Below are 19,052 nucleotides of genomic sequence, written 5' to 3'. Positions count from 1 at the left end.
AGGGGAGACCAAATGAACTCTGTCCATATAGTGTTTTCTAGCCCTAACTACAGAGGCCCTGGAAGCAAAAATCCCACATCCCAAATCCAGAACATAGTTGGACAAAGGCCAAATCCTGGAAACAAGGACCAGCCCAGAATGTTCAGCAATATAGTAGCTGTGGTTTTAGGGTGAAACAGTCCCCCGCCCCCAACATCATCATCCCCATCACACTCTTCCCACTTGCTCCATCAACCACTAAGAAACCACCTACAACCCCCACCTTCCCTGCACCCTTGGGCTGCCTGCCTTCTCACCCCCACACAAAATTTGTCTTCCTCCATTCCAGGAAGATGAAAGTAAAGGGAAAATTCAGAAAGCAATAAGACAGATGGTGGGTGGGAACAACAACCACTAGAGTGGGGACGGGAACAGGTCCCACAGTAGGAGTCAGGGTTTGAAAATAGCCTTGGGTGTGATTCATCACCCTCTTCTCTGGTCGGCAGACCTCGGTGCTCTAAGTGGGAAGGAGACAAGCCAGGGCCCTCCAGCCCAACTTCTGGAGCAGGGGGTTCTGTCTTGACTCCACCCTTCTCCACCTTCAACCTGGCCGTTTACCCTCCCAACACCACTAGTTTTCTAGCTGGCTTAGCTGCATAATCGCCACAAAGCTGTCCATCTGCATAGCTCCTCTCACCCCAAGCATCTTAGAGACAACCTTTCACCTGCCAGTTAGGAGCCTGGAGACACGCACGAAGTCACCAAATGTCAGAGCGGAAGAGACCAGCCCTTTAGACCCCAAAATCTAGCTAGCCCACCACCCGAACTGCAGTCGAAAACACTGGCACACAGAAGGTGCATGACTCTGCTAAGGTCAGGTGAATTAGTGGCTGAACCCCAGTTTCTGGAGTCATAATTCAGTGCTCAACTTTAAAGAGTCTAGGGAGAAGAGAAATGGAGAGAATCCCGGACGATCTAATTTGGAAATTCCAAAGAACTTCTACTAAAAGGCTCAGGGGTTCTCTAATCCAAAACCACTTTGGGCTTAACGAGGAAACTGAGCCCTGAAAGATGCGACTTATCCAAAGGTTTTCACTTGACCCCCGCAGCTACCCTAAAACCAGGAAAGTCCGGGCATTTCTCAGAAGGGAAGGCACTGGCAAAGGGAAAGCCCATACCGCCCGACCGGGGGCTTCCTGGAAATGCCCTCAAACACAGAGGAAGGAGGAGACGGTAGAAGAAACGACATGACCCGGGCCCAGAATCAGGAGCCCCACCACCCCCGTCTAGCTCCAGTCCCCCTCCGAAACCCCAGAGCGATGGCTCCAGACTCCAGCCAGGCCCCGGGATAACGGGCGGGCAGCCGCCTTCCACCACCGCACTCGTGAGGCTTCGGTGGGAGAAACACGGCCGACAGGCTCAGGTGGGTCCCCCAATTCCGGCGACTCCAACCCCAAATTCCAGGACAAAGGTGGTTGGCTCGCTTCCCCTGCGTAGATCCGGATGTTCCCCTGCTGTCGCCCCAACTCCTACCTGGAGGCCGCGTCCACCGCCTTGGGTCAGAGACCAAGACACAGCTGCCAGCAGGCAGGAAGCAAGCTCAGGCGGGACTACCGCGTCCTGGGAACGCGCGGAGCCTGGGGTCGGGCGGGGGTAACGGTGCCAGCCAGAGAAGCAGCTGCCGCAGCTCCTTAGCTGTTGTCAACCGGAGGCCACTCAGCGCAGGTGGGGAGGGAGCAGCGGCGAGTAGGACAGTCGGGACGCCCCGCCCACCTATAGGCCCTCGACCAATGAGGGTGCAGTCCGGCCCACCAGACTACTCGGAAAGTCGTCCAAATTGTGGTGGGCGGGGCTCTCCCTCCTAGCTCCTCCAATCCTCTTACAGCTGCCTCTTCCTCAGGTCACACCGCTAGGTGGGGGGGGCGGTGGTGGTAAAGGCGCTAGCCCAGAGCCAGCGACTGGGTGAAGGAGCAAGTGGGCCAAGGGACACACACTAATACTTATGGAGGTCTGTATGTGTCTGGCACTGTGTGGGGGATTTAAGTACATGTGCCATGTGCACCGGAGGGTTCAGTGGCTGGCTGAGGATAATGTACCGGGAGTTGAGAAGACAAAAAACTTCACTGTGAGATCTGATTAACAGAGGCAATCAAGATAAAGCAGAGACATTAGATGTTTGAGCAGGAAGTTGCCATTACCCCCTCGCCAGGCTCCAGCATTCTACAACTTCCCCACTACCCCCAGCTCTCTATCCCAACTGCAAACTCTACCTCCGCAGAGAAATACATGAAAAAGTTGGGGGAATCTGCATTAATCACGGCAGAAGAGAACTCCCAAGAGTTGTAACATCAAGTACCACAAGAAAGCCAGTTTAAATTCATTAAGAAAGTGTTAAGATTTCATTTCTTTCTTGCCTTTTCCTCACAGGGGTCAAACACAAGTTCACAACCTTGATTTCATTCAGACTCCTATTAGCCAGGGATGGGAGTACCCAAGAGCCCATACATCCAACCACCATCCTCCACACTTGTAAGTACAGAAACTGAGAAGAGATGATCACTTAAGTTTACCCAGCAAATCCATGGCAGGGAAAATACCTGCACACTGCTATTTTCTCCATACCTAACAGATGGGAGAAATGAAGCTGAGGTTCCTAGAAAGGAGGTACTGCATTCATCTAATTTGTTGGTTAGAGTACCCAACACAGACGAAAGCAAAATTTAGTGATTCTTAGCACAGCGACGTTCTTAAGGTCACTGGAGGCAGTGGCAGGGCCAGACCTGGTGCCAGGTGCTCCTTCCTGCCTGACCTTCAGTCCATAAGGCCAAACGAGAATTCTCCTACTTTCCTTCCCTGATAGCCCTGATGAGAATCAAAGGAGAAATGATGAAGCAAGGCTACCTCAAGCGTGTGCCCCTCCTTTCCTTGCAATGGCAAGACTGCAGGTGGCACTTCGTTCAGGAGGAGCCACATCCCTGTGGGTCTTGGATGGGGAAGACGCCGTTCACCAGGACTCACTCCAGGATACAAAATCCTACTCAGAGTCAGGTACACTTATGATGGGTGGGGAGAAAGATGACCTCTTTTCTGAGGCTAGGCTGTTACATTTCTAAGGATCACTAAGGCTCTGAGTTGGAGCCAAACTTATCTTGCTCAGGAAAATGTTACAAGGATATAACAGTGCGGGCCCTGCAATGATCCTACAGTTCCCCTAAGGGTGGGAAACCATATCACAGCCCATTCTTTCCACCTCATGGCACCAAGCACCCTGCCTACAGCAGTTTCTCAGTGATGTTTACTTACTAATGGGTGAGTGAATTGTGAAAGATATGGAGGGAACAACCATGAAGAAGTTACAGTCGTATGAATAATGAGCAAGTCCATCTTATCTTTTAGTAGATACATTTAACTAACTCAGATATGATGGGCTCTGAGACACCCAGTTCTTTCTTTATTTTTTAAACAGCAATCAAACCAGAAAACTACAGAGAGTACAAAAAGTACAAAAGGTACAAAAAGAGCAATTGCTATAAATAACTAGAACAAGAGCTTCCCAGTGTCTGGCATAGAGTAGGTACTCAATAAAAATACCCGTCGAATTACTTGAGTGAACACAATAGTCAGGAAAAGTTACAATCTTAATACTTGCCATCCATAGTGTGACATTTTGAAATGGCCCAAGTGATGTCTGGTCTATTTCTTTGGGTCTTGTTTGATCTCCTTCTCTTATCCCATGAGCTTCAGAAAGGCAAAAAGAGCTCAACCTCTAGAAAGACAAAGATAGCTCATCTCTTTCAATACCACCACAATCTCTTGCTCCCCAAGCCACCCCCAATCCTCCATCCTAGGCCAGAGTCTTGCATATGGTGCCCGGAACAGATGAGGAAATGGTACCTTCTCACAAGCTCCTTTCTGCATCTTGAGTGGCTCTGAAAATAACTGGAGCCTTTAGATCCTTGGCGTCGCTTTTACCACAAGCCCTACTCTTGCCTGTGTGTCCTATAGTACCGCTGCTGCTGTCCTGGGTGCCTGCTCAGCCACCAGGCAGGAAAATGTAGAGTGCATGAGGGCTGGCTGAGGGCAGGTGAAAAAGTTTTGCGGTGCATGCACGCATGTATACATGTGTTTGTATGCCCAAGGCATGGGGCTTCCCTCATTCTACCACAACTGCGTCAGGCGAAAGGCAGGACAATGGATTCTGGAGCCAGACAGCCTGGGTACAGAGCCCAATTCTGCTAGTAACTAGCTGTGTGACCTTGGGCAAATTACTTTTCAACATTCTGTGATTCGGTTCCCTCACCACTCAAGTGTGGATGATAGTCACAGCCCTGATCTTATACAGCTCTTGAACAGATCCTCTGGGCTAAATCACACTTAGAATATTGGCTGGCACATAAAAAGTGCTTCTAAGTGTTAGACACAGTGGAAGCCCTGGATCAGGAAGTGGGAGAGCTGGGTGTTAGTCTCAGCTCTCCCACTTTCTGGCTGTGTCACCCAAGGCAAGTCATTGTGTGCTCCAACATTCAGTCCCCTCACCTGTCAAATGAAGGTAGAGCACACCCCTACCAGGCAGAGTTGAGACAATGAATATGAGGGAACACTGTAAAGGGTGATGACAGGTGGCAGGATGGCAGTGAATGTGTTGCAGAGCTAAGCTTTTCTCCAGGGCTAATCAGCCCCTTTTTTTTTCTAGGCAGTGGCAGGGAGAAACTCCATATGCTATTACCCCGAGCCTTATTCCAAGACACCTGGTTTCCAATAAGTGCCTATCTGAGGACATGCAGCAGTCCCTACACCCCTCCCTGCCTAGGAATGGGGGTTCCTGAGGCTGTTGCAGGCAGACTCATGGCCCTACTCTGGAATGGCTGAGAGTAACTTCAGGATGAAACCAAACAGACCTTTCCACTACTCTTTTCCATGGAGCTCAAGGAGCAGCAGCAAGTAATTCCAGGAAACTCAGTCAGGAACGACAAAAGGGGAGAAGAAGCCTGAGGGGAAAATGAATTACACTCGGACAGACCCATCCAGCACATGACCACAGGTGCCCTCACACTTGCACACACATTCCTGCATGTCTCATCGAAAGCCCACCTGTCAGGCCTGGGAGGATAAAGGCCAGCTCCCTGGTGGCGCAGGGCCCCCACCCAGCCTCATGAAAGGGGGCTATTGATCAGGATCCCACAACTTGGGATAGTTTATTACACCTCATCAAAAAAATCCTCAGGATCCATGGCCATGGCATGGGGGTGTGAACTAAGAGGGGCAGCCAGAATAGGGCTAGACTTGGGGAGGCAGAGAGGTGATAGTGGGAGGGGCTTACAAAGGTGAGGGGCACATAGGCCCCTCACTGAGTGACCATTGCTAAGTGGGGGTGGGGGCTGGAGAGCTAGGTCCTGAGAGGAGTATAAAGACCGCTTCTCAGCCCTCAGCCCAGGGACCACTGTAGGGGTACTCACTCCACCCACCAGAGACCCTGGAAGCGGGAGCTCTGTGCTAGGCTGGGAGCCCTGGGCTGGCAGTGTGGGGAGCTGGAGCACTGGCCAAGACAGGCACAGGCCAGAGGAGTTTCAGGGGTCCGTCACCCTCTCTGGGCTCCCCCTCCTTAAGCGAGGACACACGGAGGCACTCGCTCCCTCCCACCTGCCTCCTAAAGCCATTAAGAGGAAAGTGTTGGGGCAGCTCATGAGGCCTCCAGGTACCTGGACCCAGGCCCATTCAGTCCCTGTCCCTGACTCTTCCCCAGACACCCAAAATCTTGTCCTTCCCCCCCCCCCAACAAACACCAAAGTGTCAGCTTGATGAAGGGCTGGCCCCCAGTCTCCATGTAACAGACCCACCAGGCCATGACAGCGTGAGGGGCCCCATCTCACACTCAGGGCTGGTCCGTGGCCTGGCCTCACTGGCCCGTCTCAAAGGGGCAAGAGGTTGTCTGCTGTAGACAGATGGAGCATTCCCCTTCCCCAGTTCCCTCAGGGAGGCCTGCCTGCCTTGGCCCAAACAAATAGGCGAGGTCACCCTGGGCAGAGCACTTGAGGACTGCAGCACTGACACCCAGAGCAGCATGTCCACCCACTCCACACATACACCCCATTGCTGTCCTTCAGAGGAAGGTCACAGGGTGCTGAGGGAAGATGATTAAAGGCAAATCCACTTGTAACACAAGTGTCCTCGCACCCTTCCCATGCACACATACAAGCAGCAGACGTTAGGGTAACCCTCCTTCAACCCCCCTCCCCAATAATCTCCTCTGCCTGATTTAGTTTCAGCCCTCAACCTTGCTCCTTCCTGACTAGGCTCAGTTTCCTCATCTGAAAACAAACAAGGTTGGGCCATGGTTTCTAGGGTCCCTTCTTTCTAGCACATTCTCTGCTTCTGTGAGCTTCTCTGTGTGTTCCCGTGGGAGTGGTGTTCTCAGAAAGGCAACATTTATGGGGCTTCTGCAGAGGAACGGAGGGATGGGGGCACGAGGGTCCTCTGAGGATGGGGAGTAGCTGGGGGCCAGGCCAGAAAGAGCAAAGTGAGAAAAAAGGAGGGGGATGGGGGGCTCAGGTGAAAAGGCAGAGGACTAGAAGGCTGGAGACCGGACGTCTGCCTCCAACACTGCCCCCAGCTCACCCTTCGGCAGTGGATACCCTGAGCCCTTAAACAGAGTTCAGGATCCTGCCCCCTTGCCTGGGACCCTTCCACATGTCCCTCTGGGGAAGGAGCTCCCAGGACACAACCTGGAGGGATGAGGAGGAGCTGGAAGAGGAGGAAAGATGGGGCTCTTCCTTACCACCCAAGGCTCCCCCATCAGTCAGCCTGATCTCTGGTGCAACCAAATCTGGCGCCCATGAAGTTGGAGGGCTGGGGGGCACGGGCACTTTTACAGGCTATGCCCAGAAGCTGGCCCACTCCGCCCCTGTGATTCTGGGTCTCTAGGACTTGGCAATCTCAATTCAATCAGACACAGCCCGTCCCCTGGACACCCAGACATCTCCTTTCCCTGAAGACAACCCTCAGATGCACCAGGATGACATCAGGGAGGAAGAACCTGGGGTGTGTGGTGAGACTTGAGGGCCACTCAACAAAGAGTAAGGGCTCCTCTTGGTCTTGGAGTCCTTGTCCCCTCACAGTGGGACCTTCTCAAGTACAGCTTTCCACCACCACTCCCCCAATACCCCTCTGTCCCTCCCTCCCTCTCTCTCTCTCTCTCTCACTCACTCAGTAAAAGTTCTGATCTGACTGTAATCCAGGACCAGGGCTTCCCTATGCGTATGTACCAACGTGTCAGTCAATATGGGCACCCAGCTGCCAACAGAGGGCTGGGGTACAAAACAGAGCAGATAGGCCCAACAGTTGGGGTGTCCCTGTCTTCCTGGAACTACCATGCCACTAAGGGAGGCAACAGCAGCCCCAAATGGAGAATGGCCAACCCAGGCAGGTGGGCAGCCCGGTTAGGTCCTAGAGGACAGCGTGAGAGGTAGGGCAGTGATGCTCCAAGGTTGGACACCTTATGTATCTGGATGAACAGGACCACCCCACCCCCCACTGCCAGGAAACACCAAGAAAGTGGCTCTTGTGCCCCACCTCCACCAAGGCTTCTGGATCAGGGGCAGGACACTGCAACTCTGGCTTCTACTCTGCTTCTACCACAGATGTGCTGTGTGACCTTGCTGAGAGTCTTGACCTCTCTGGGCCCCCATGTCCACATTTGTGCAATCAGAGGGTCTGATCTGAGCATCTCTGTGGGCCCTGTCCTTCAGTGCATTCATGTTCCATGACAAATCTATGTTGAGAAACCCAACCCAATTTGCCATTTCCTCCCTGCCATTTTGGCAGGAGCAAGGGACAATTTACTGGGGGAAAGGAACAGGCAGAGCCTAGAAATTTTTTTTAAGTGCTCAAAGAAATATTTTTTAAAAAGACAAAGTGCCAGGCACTCTGGGGGACCTGTTGGAGTGAAAAAAAGGCCTTGGAATGGAACTTTTAGTCCATTCGAGCTGACCAAAAATGTGCTTCCAGGGGAACTGGGCTGTGTCGTGCAATTAGGGGACAGAGTTAGGCAGTAAAGGACCCTTGGAGGGATGGGAGATGTAGGGAGCTACTAAATAGGTGGTAAGACCCAAGAATATGACGATAAAAAGAGACATAGAAGGACAGACAGACAAACAATGGAATGAAGAGGTGAAAATACCCACTGAGGGTCAGACATACAGTGGGACAGAAAGACAGACAGGAGTGTGGAAGTGTGGAACCAGAGGCAGAGACAAAGAAACTGCTGTAGGAGTAAGAGGTTTATTAAACACCTACTGTGTGTTAATAACTAAAATAATGTGTTTTTTTTTTTCTTGAGTGGAGGATGAAGGCAGAGGGAGAGAGATGGGTAGGGATGAAGCCAGACAGTTGGTATTAAAGGACAAGACACCTTGGGACAGAGCAAGAGCTGGCTAAGAATTAGAAGAAAACAGGCATGCTGAGGTGGAAGGTCTGAAAAGGGGCGACTACCAGCCAGGGGTGGGATTTCAACAAACGGACCTGGGACTACTAGATGAAAACGGGACTGGAACTGAAGACGAAAGGGCTGGGAGCTCGGCAGAGCCACAGGGACGGCAGCGCCGAAACTCTCAGCCAAATGCAGCCGAGCCCTGACCTCCCGCCAGGGTTCGCCCCGCTCTGTTCACCTGGTTTCCAGCGCGGCGCGGCGCCCCGGGTGCCCTTCACACCCCACAGCGTCCTTGGCGTCCAAGTCCGTGGCTTCGGAAGCCGCACGGCTGGCCCCCAGCCCCGCGCCTCAGCCATGCGTCTGCGGCGGCTCCAAAGGCTGCAGGCAGGGAGCCGGATCGCTGGCGCCTCGGGTGGTTGCACCCAGACTGAGCCCACAGCCCGCGAAGTACCGAGGGAGGGCGGGGCTGAGGGAGCCAAGGCCTGGTTGCCCCGCCCCTCATAGCAGCTAGAAAGTTCCACGCCCCCACCTTGAGCAGGAACCCCCCCCCCCCCTTTCTCTATCCCACACTGTCCTCAAGTCATTTAGCTCCTATACTCTGGCTGCTTACCGCCCGTAGGGCCTCGTATCTGACCCTTTCCACCCTGGTCCCATATTTTAGAGGTGTCTCCCCAGCAATCCCACTCCTTCCTGCTCTCCTACCTCAGTGTGACAGAGTGAGGGTCTTCTTTGTCCCCAGGTCAGCCCGTCTGCCGCCTGTTTACCCCAAATGTCACCAAACAGGTGACCTTGTGCAGCAGTCAGATGGAGAGGGAGGGTGGTTCGCACCACCCAGGCATGCAGTCGTTTCTCACCGCTTACCCTGGCTCTCCGTCTGACCACAGCAAGGGGACCTAGGGTTCGAACACGGACACCGTGAAACCCCTCTGGTACCAAGATTATCCTGGACTTTGTGAGGGGAAGCATGCCTTATAGACTCACTTACGTTACAGATGCAAAACTGAGGCCCAAGAATGCAAATGACTTGGCAATTATCTAAGGAGGACAATTATCTCTACCTTGCAGGAGTGTTGTGAGGATGCAAAGGGGCTGAGCATGGTGCCTGAGTACAGTCTCTGTAAAGAGAGATTCACTTTTATTGTCCAAGAGATCCACCCTGGAGATCTACCATGAAAAAGGCCTGGACCCAGGACCTTAAGTTACATAATTTAAGTTCCCTCAGCCCTGGCCTCCACCTGCAGCAAGCAAACTTGCATTACCTGATCTGCCTTAGTTTACAACGGAGGGAAGACAGAAAGTTGCCAGCTCTCAGACCTGGCATTTCCACTTGACAGCTGGTGGTGGGCAGTAAGGGGGCAACATTCCAATAGTGGCTCTGCACTAACTGTGGCATAGTCTCTCTTTTTTTTAAGGCTCATTTTTCCTCTCTCAGCCTCAGTTTCCCCATCTGTAACAAGATAATAATCCTATGACACCAAGGGAATTATGATAAGGGCATACACAGGTGAACGTCACAGCCCATCCCTCTATCATCTCCATACCTTGTGCCACCAGAGTAGAGGTAAGCGACCCTAAGATGGAGGGACAGGCTAGGAAAAGGAAGAGGAGTTTGTGAATTGAGATGTGCTTATTTGCAAGAGATATTTCACCCACTATCCCTAGACTCAATGTCAGAGCTAGAAGGGAATACGAGATTGACATCTCAATCTTCATGTCAGTCATCCCTTTCTCCAAGGCAGCGCTGGCACACACTAGGTGAGTGTCACAAAACATTTATTGAATGAATGCCTTCTTCACGTGTGGCAGAAGACTTGCCCAAGTGAGTCTGTTTCAGAATCAAGACAGATCTCCTGTCTATTCTACCTTCTACTACGTCAGGCTGCTTCATGGAATTCTTTTTGGCTTTCCTCTCTACTATCATAAACCATGGGAAGCCCATTCCTCTCTCCCAGCACTCTCTGGTCTATCAGCAGTCCCCATTCTGGACCACCTCAACCAGGATGAACAGCCATCAGGAAGCTCCTCTCTGTGCCCAGCTTGGTGTTGCCAACCCTTTGACTTCTGAGTTCCCAGCAGCCCCTGCACTACACCGACTACAGGGACAAGTTCCCCTCTGGGGAAAAGGAGGCCTCAGTCAGCTTCCTCCATGCACAGGAGTTTCCCTTTTGCTCACTGGTGGGGCGGGAACACGGGACACAGGGACACAGCCCCTCCACAGGCAGCAGCCTAGAAGGAAGGGCGGCTGTGGCCATTTCCTACCCTGCTAAGGCATCTCCCTCCCTGGCTGGTCCCTCCCCCTACTTCCTGAGTTCTGCGGCTTCGGCCTTAGGCAGAACAGTGATGTGAAGGGCTCCAAAGTTTAACTGGAATCACAGAACCGGGTAACTGGAGAGGACCCCAAAGGTCATTTATTCCCACCCCCTCCCAACTGTAGGAATGCTCTCCCTCAGTTAGCAAATCTGACCTAACCTCTTACAGCTTCAGTTTTCTTTTTTATAAAATGACAGTATAACACGCACCTGACAATGTTGATGTGGGAGGAAATGTGAGAAAGGATTTAATAAAAGCTAATGTGTACTGAGTGCTAACTCTATGCCCTCTTACCACAACCCCCTACAACCCCCATTTTTATAGGTGGCGAAATGGAGGGACAACAAACTTAATGTATCTTGCTAAATTCACACAGCTAAGGGTAGTGATGGCAGAATTTGAGCCCTGAAGCTCATTTGTCACCCTTGTGATGGCAGTCATCATCCTTGCCCCAGAGAATGGTCCATCATAAAATTTTCATGAGTTCACAGGTGCCTGTGTGCCTGGAACTTTTGTATTCAAGCAGCCCTAAGGGCCAATGCGGAAATGATGTGAAGAAACCCTGGAGGCGGGTGCTGAAAATGGACCCTGAAACTTCGGCTCCATTCAGGGAATGTCTTTGAAGTCCCTGCTTTTATCTTAAACATCTACTTGAATTTCCTGTTGTCTTTGAGGAAAGCTGGCACTCCAAGAAGATGGACCACAGTAGTCCCTGCTTCCTATGCTCCAGGCCACTGCCTTTTACTGCAAGGGTACCAGACACCTGGCACATGGTAGGCCCTCAGGCCCTGAGAAGAGCCAATGTTTATGAACTACTTTTGATGTGAGCCAGCATTCTAAGCACTTTTCACATATGATTTAATCATCATGATATCTCTATGAGGAGGTCAAATTATTATCATCGCTCTCATTCTTAACAGCAAAACTACAGCACAGAGAAGTTAAGCGATTTGCTATGGTGACACAGTTTGAAAGTGACCACTGGGCTTTAAGCCCAGACAGCTGTCAGCCCTGAGTAGTAACCACTACATATACCGCCTCTCAGGCCACAATACAGCCTCTCTTACCCACCCACCTCCACCACTTTCCACCAGGAAGTTTGAGTTGGTTCTTGGAAGACATAGGCCTTATTCCAATTAGATCAGCAGCTCCTCGAGGTCAGAGATGTGGTGCTTCTCTGCCCAACTCACCCTTCTCCACACTGATGCTATGTGAGGGGCTGGGCTGTGCACAGGGCTGGTCATTTATATGTGGCAACTGACTGCTTCCTGGCTTATTGCAGTCTCTTGGACCTAGCATCTATAGGGCTGGTGGATAGAGCCCTAGAATTTCAGGTAGGAGTCCTCTGCCACACTTCATATCAAAGATCCAGCTGCAGAAATGACTGCCCACCCATCTACAGGGACAAGTCCACACTTCGAGATGGACATTCAGAGCGCTGCGCAAGGTCATCCAGCCAACTCATCTGGCATTCCTAGAACTTCATTAGCTTAACTTCGTTACCCTCCAGATATGTTTTGTATACTTTTCTCTTTCACGAAAATGCTCGTCCTTATTTCCTCGAACTTATTTCACAAGCAGTTATTTGGTGCTTCCAATGCATCTGACACTGTTCTAAGCTCTTGGCACATTTTAACTTACAGACTCCTTATGGAAACCCTGTAAATGCTATTATCCCATTTTACAGATGAGGAAGCTGAGTCACAAAGAGGTGAAGTTATTTGCTCTATCCCCTGCACCTGGAGAAGTCCTACATAGCCTGTCAGGCCCTCCTATGAAGAGCATAAGCCATTCCCTTTCTGGAGGTTCCCACAGCTCAGTTACATCAGCAATCATCCTATATTGAGTTTAGTTATCTACATGTCTTCCTTCCTAATAAGAGTTTGAACTCTCCAAGGGAAGGGATTGTGTTTTATTATTTACAGCATATTCATTGCTCAGGAAGGAGTTTGGCACAGAGTTGACACTTAGGGAATATTTCTTAAAGGACTGAATGAAGAGTGTGTGAGTGAGGGAGTGGCCCAGAGGCAGCCTTGCCCAAAGGAAACGGTGGCTGAGACATTTGAGGTTTTCTTTCCCCAACGTCACTGGGGTGGAAGAATGTAAATATGGCTCAACAGCCGAGCATGAAATGCAACCACAGATGGTAAGGGGAAGAGAGAGGTCTCCCGCCCCATCCTGCCTTTCAGGTAACTGGACCAAACTTGGCACTCTGACCACAAAGCCATTTGGGATGATGGGATATCTAGTAAGCCACGAAACCCAGTGGCTGTGGGGTCCACTCTGGAGAACTGAGCTCAGTGGCTTCCCTGTTGCCCCACCAAAGGTCCTAAGACTACCTCTGTAATTCAGAGGGTTATATGGAGAAGAGAGAAGGGCTTAGATGTCACCCTGAGGAGTTGGGGTTTGCTTCTTTTGGCCTCAAACATTATGCTTCAAGGACATCGCTCAGTCCTTTCCTTGCTGGCCAAGTACACTTTGTGTAAGAGCAGAGGGGATTTGGAGCACAACTCTGCAGCATTCAGTAAAATAAATAAATAAATAAAACGCTGTGCAAGTTACTGACGCTGAGTTTCTCCACCTAAAAAACAAGTAACTTTTTCTGCCCTTCTCCACCTAAAAAACAAGTAACTTTTTCTGCCCTGCAAGCTTCGAGATAATGGATCTGAGAGTTCTTTGTAAATGGAAATGACCAGCCACAAAGACTAAAGCAGGGGGAGTGCTACTTCTAGCAGTGTTCTGCAGCTTTCCAATTGAAGGGAGAAAAGGTCAAGGGCCCCCAGGCCTTAGCCTTTCCCAGTCTCCACCTGCTGTGTACGCCTATGGCCCAATCATCAGCCTTTTCTGAGCCTCAGTAAAATGGGAAGGAGGAAAGGATAATTACTGGCTCTTACAAACAAATCCACAATAACACGTGTGGATTTTACCAGCTCCAGAGAAGGGGCCCCCTAAGAACTGCAACTCTCAAAGCAGCCTTGGCTTTGAACACCAGCTTCAACCCTTACTGGGTGACATATAACACTTACCTGGGCCTCAGTTTCCTGGCTTATTAAATGGAGACAATAACACCTCCCTCCCTAGACTGTTATGTAGATCGAATACAAAAGCTTTGATAAGACCTGCTTGTCAGTGGTGAACTCACTCTACTTAGTCCTTCTTCCTGTCCTTGTATCACAGGGCCTGCTCGGTTCTCATGCTTACTAATTCTGCGTTTATCTGGGAAGTAGTTACAGCACCTACCCACAGTTGCCCCTCACCCTCAACTCGTTGACCTCAGTACATACACCTTCCCCCAGTCAGAACTGGCAGGAACCCCTCCTCCTCTTCCCATCACCTGGCAAACTGCAGCACCGACCCAAGGTAACACACACCCTGCAGTCTGGCTCAGGGGTCAGGGCTCTGTCCATTTGAGTGGCTGGCCTGGCCATGAACAAAAGCTGCTTTTGTGTCAGAGGAGCAGTTTGCCACTTGGGGAGTCAGTAATCAGCCTCCTGCATCCCCACCCCTTTGTGATTAGCCAGGAGGGCTGGCCAGCTGTGGTGGTGGGCAGGCTTTTTTTTGCATCCATCACTTGGTACATTCCTCTGAGATTCCAGGCCAGTCACAAGAGAGCCCCCCCTGAGTGGTCCAAACCTCCATGGCAGCTCAGCCTGGAGCCGGTTGGTTCTCAGTAAGCATCGGCTCCACACTCTCATGACCCATTTGGAGATCCTGAGTTCCACCCAGGGAGGGGGCAAGCAACTCAGGGCCTTGCACCTGGGCTCTGCCCTCTAGTATTTGTGCCTACCTTGTCCTGCCCTGGAGATTCAGTCTCCCAGAATTCTCTCTCTCTCTCACGGGCCCTGAGCCGTTTAAGCAATCAGGTTAGAAGAAGGGGTTCCAGAGAAGTCCCAAAGCTCTTTAGGAAAAACTTCTCCTATAATTTCTTCTCCTTGGGGTGTCCTCAGGTAACCCATGCTGAAGGCTGGAAACAGAAGTTGGCAATGCACAGGTTCTTAGATAAACAGTGGCATGCCTGCAACAGATAGGGCACCCACACATAGCTGTGGAAGGGGCGCAGCACCAGGCCAGTCCCCTGTACTTCTCCCACAATAATGAGTTGGAAGCCAGACTCTGCCATCCAGGAACCCTGGAGGAGAAAGAGCTGTGTGAAAATGCCCACTTGGGTCGATCAGACTGAAGACCCCAGGTCAGCTGCATCCTCCAGACTGAAGACCTCACGGACAGGGGACTACATTTCTTGTCAAAAAAAGAACCCCAAAGCCTGCGCAGTGAGAGTCCCCATGAGGACAGGCGTTGTATTGTTGTCCTGATGTCTGGAGCGGTTCCAGCAGGGTAGGAGGGTCCAAACTGGCTGCTCAAACTCACGGCCCAGGGATAGGGCCTCCAGATCAGCGTCCCCTTCCCTCTGGCTCACCCTCCTCCCCTAGCTCTTCTCTGCCCAAGCCTGGATGTTCTGTGCTGTAGTTTAACCAAAGAGGCTGTTCTCTTTGACCAGTTATTGTCCTCCACACCTGGGGGAGCCATGGTACTCCTCTCTGGCTTTGACTTGCTGTGTAAGCTTGGGCATGTTACTTACCCACTTAGGGTCAATGGTATCTTCACCTGAGCATAAAGCAGTTAAATGCCTAAGATCTGGGCTTGTGAATTGTGCTTCACAGTGGCAGGGGAGCAGCCTCAAGGCCTACCTTGGGGATGTTGGGGAGGACAGAACAAGGGGAGGCTGAGTCTGCGGGGTCTAGGCCCTCACCCCTCCCCCATCTTCCTAAAATCAGAACCATGCTGGTTTGTATCTGTTTTATATATTGGGGCTCCACATCGGATTCAGTTTGGGGAAAAAAAGAAAAACATTTAAAACCAATGGACTAGATATATGTTCCTCTTGTACCTGGGCCCCAGTTACCTTCTGAGTGATCGTAACATGCTCTAATATAAGTAAAATGTTTAGGACAGTGCCCAGCACATAATGATGATGACAATAATAGCCACCATCCATTGAGCAGCAACTACGTGCCAAACATTGTTCAAAAGCTGTACCTGGGTGAATTCATTTGATCCTTCCAAAACCTTCTCAAAAAGAAGACACTATTATTATCCTGATTTTATAGATGACATTGAGGCACAGAGAAATTAAGCAACTGGTCCAAGATCACACAGCTACTGAAAGATGCAACTGGGATTTGAATACATGTGGTATAGCCCTAGGCCTCTCATTCTTAATCAGTACCATTATTGGTTCTCAATACATATTTAGTTATTTTTATTACTCCTGTGGTCATTGTTATTTTCACTGGCAAATGATGTTACCCTCGGCTGTAAAATGGGCTGAGTTTCCCTTGCACTGTGACTATGTCTAAAAATCAGATCGTAGCTGGAGAGTGGGTGTGTTCTTGCTTTGGTGGCCTGGCCCAGCTGCCTGATGCCCCTCATGTGCCAAATCTGCTGAGGTAAAGCCTACATTCTGGGGCTACTTCTCCAAACAGTGGGCGGGGGAAATGCTGAGTTTGCTAAGAAAAGAAAGACTGGCTCATAAGCTCAATGCCTAGAAGAAACCAAGCAGCAGAGCCACTGGGAACTTATAAAGTGGCTAGATGTCCTGCATGAGACAAGACTACTGACGTGCTACACTCAGCCTTTACTGACCCCGCCACTGTGAACGTCCTCTACTTACCTGGCTCAGCCTGCCTTCTTCCCTTTTTTCTCCTTTTCTGCCCCCCTCTGTTTTTTCTTTTCATCTCTCCTCCCTCTCCTTGCTCAGCAAGACCCATAATAACTTGCTAAACCACAACCCTCATATTTCTTATATTTCCACTTTCCAGGGGAATTTTGCAGTTGGTTCCGACTGCTTCACTGGATTGGCCCTCCCTCTCTGGCCGTATTCATCACTTCTTGCATCCCACCCACCTTCCAAGGCTACTTCCTTCAACCTCAGCCCTTCGGACCAGAGGCTTGCCTCTTCCTGCATTTACTTGGCCACCAGAGCCACCAACTCCCTGGGCAAGGTCCTTCCCTTTTCTGGGACTCAGTTTCTCTCTCTGTTAAAGGTGGAAGGGGAGTGATTGGACCAAATAATATCTGAGGAACTTTCCAGCTCTAATTTCCCACAGTTTTACATCTGGTCCATTGAGAAAATGGAATCTTCCTGTCCACTTTATCGCTCTCTCTCGCTCTCTCTCTCTCTCTCTCTCCCTCCCTCCCTCCCTCTCTCCCTATACACACAAAAACACACACATTTATGTGCTCACACATGTGCATGGGGCAACTCTGAAAGCATTACTTGGGACCAGAATCTGAGGAAATGGGAGCTGAGGGAGGTAGAGGATGTCAATAGTAATTACAGATTTTTCAAAGTGGACCAGAATTTTGAAAGCCAAGAAAGTTTAGGAAAGCGACCCTCTCAGCTGGGTTTGGCTCCAAATGAAAGTCAAGGAATGGCATGTCCAGAACCAGGGCAGGAGCAAAGCATTGACCCCTCTAGGTGTGGTGCACTGCCTGGGATTCAGCTCACGTCCCTGGCATTCACCACACCTGCCTGCTCTGGACAGGTCATCCGGACTCAGGGCAGTGGGGAACTGGTTCCAGATGCATCAGGTTTCTGTTCTCAAGGTGCTTACAGTCAAGTCGCAGAGACAAGCATGGAGATAAATAGACCACCTCTTACAGTTTCCAAAGTGCTTTCATTGGTTTTTCTTTGGTCCTCACAACAACCCTGGGATATAGGAGTGGAACTGTCATCCCATTTTACAGAGCAGAGGACTGAAAGTCAAAGTAGAGACAGAATTCACCCAGGCTGATCTGAGCAGCAAGTGGAGAGCTGAGACACAAACCCAAGTGTTTGCTCTTCAGAGCCAGCGCTCTGTCCAAAGAATCATGCTCTTGCATTTTCAATAGCTTGGACAATAGAAGTTTCCTGCAGCATTGCAAAAAAAAACCCTCCTAAGGAAAGTGGGAGTGAGAGGTTGTGGAACTTCAGCTATTCATTTCACATCCAGACACGCAGGTAGACATTTTTCTTCAGAGGGTGTATTTTATTTCTAGCCTGTACATGAAAGGGAAAAGCTGCAACACGAGGCACAACATGATCCATGCTGTGAGACAGACATACAGTATTCTGGGACGTGAAGGGGGAGGGGACAGTATTTGAACTAAGCTTCATAGAATGGGAAAGATCTAAACAGACTGAGATCGCAACAGGGGAATCACAGAATCTCAGAGACTTCAGCTGTCCACTTCCCAACTCAGCAGCTGTTGCTGGCTTCTGAGGCAACGGACCTGCCTAAAAGGAATTCTTCCTGAACAATTAGGTGCATATAGTGGGCAGGATTTCCTGTTTTCTTTCCTTTCCTTATTTTATATTGTGAGCTACCTGGGCCAGAACCTGGGGCTTGGGAAACACCTGTGTCATCCACCTGCCCCTCACCTGGACTGTGATCGTGGATTGCTCTGGAGATATCCAGCTTGGGGCAGTCCAGCCAGACACGGGCAGAAGGAGCCAGAGGAACCAGCACGCTTACAAACAGAAAGGGGCCCCAGCCAGGCCTCCCCACACTGCTTCCCACTGTTTTTCTCTAAGGTTCAGGATTAAGTATCAAACAATCAGATGACCAGATGACATTTTTGAAAAATCACACTTCTGGAAAATCAAGGTCAAACCCCTTTCCAATTAAGGGTCACATAACCATCGTGTGCAGGACCTTAAAGGACCTTAAAAACTACCCTATCCAATCCCCTCATTTTAATTATGGGGAAATTGGGGCCCAGGAGGAGAAGACACTTGCCCAAGGTCACAGAGTTTATTAGCAGCCAAGTCATCGTGTCTGGTTATGCTTTAGCACTCACTGACAAATGACCTTTGCTGTGAGCTGGGCTTCCAAGGGGCTCCTTGGCAGACGTGAGAAGGCAAGCACATCTGGTCTTTGGAAACCTCAGGTGTATGAAACACGTCTGACCCTTCCATCACTCCACCCAAAGTTGCCCTCTGGCCTGTACCCTGCCTCCCTGCAGTGGGGGTGGGGCTTCAGAGTCATGATTCAACCTGGGCCCTTCCCTTCCTTGTTAGAGGCCCAGGGGCTAATTCCTGAGGCCTCAACTCCTGCGTTCTTAATCTCAGATCAGACTTCTGAACCGAAGAAAACATCTTCCCCTTCCCTCACCCTACTACCCAAGCTAGTTATGGTGGTCATTTTCTGATCATTTAATAACTATAATTTGTGTATTACCTGGGAGCTTATAGAGCACTCCCCCTCCCACTATCACACCTAGTTCACACAATAACCCGAGAGTTGTGTATTTGGATCCTCATTTTAAAATCGAGAAATCTGAGGCTCAGAGAGGTGGG

General features: G+C 50.5%; 1 protein-coding gene across 3 annotated transcripts in view; it reads right to left on the bottom strand.

The window, feature by feature from the left end:
* STARD8 (StAR related lipid transfer domain containing 8) overlaps positions 1-8,839 on the bottom strand; it is a 39,359-nt gene extending 30,520 nt beyond the window's left edge. For 2 of the 3 annotated variants that reach the window (XM_024555317.3, XM_053917242.1), the window contains exon 1: positions 1,513-1,713. Coding sequence is in view for 1 of the 3 variants with exons in the window: in XM_024555316.3 (XP_024411084.1) it covers positions 8,643-8,760 (118 nt within the window). In the remaining 2 variants the exon portion in view is untranslated. Of the gene's footprint in view, positions 1-1,512; positions 1,714-8,642 lie in introns of those variants that run through there. The other variant, XM_024555316.3, reaches the window with a different exon arrangement.
* Positions 8,840-19,052: the final 10,213 nt, after the last annotated feature.

Source organism: Desmodus rotundus, chromosome X, assembly GCF_022682495.2.
Source record: "Desmodus rotundus isolate HL8 chromosome X, HLdesRot8A.1, whole genome shotgun sequence".
Taxonomy (NCBI): domain Eukaryota; kingdom Metazoa; phylum Chordata; class Mammalia; order Chiroptera; family Phyllostomidae; genus Desmodus; species Desmodus rotundus.
Note: the sequence above shows the minus strand (reverse complement) of the source record. Positions and strands in the feature narration are given on the sequence as shown.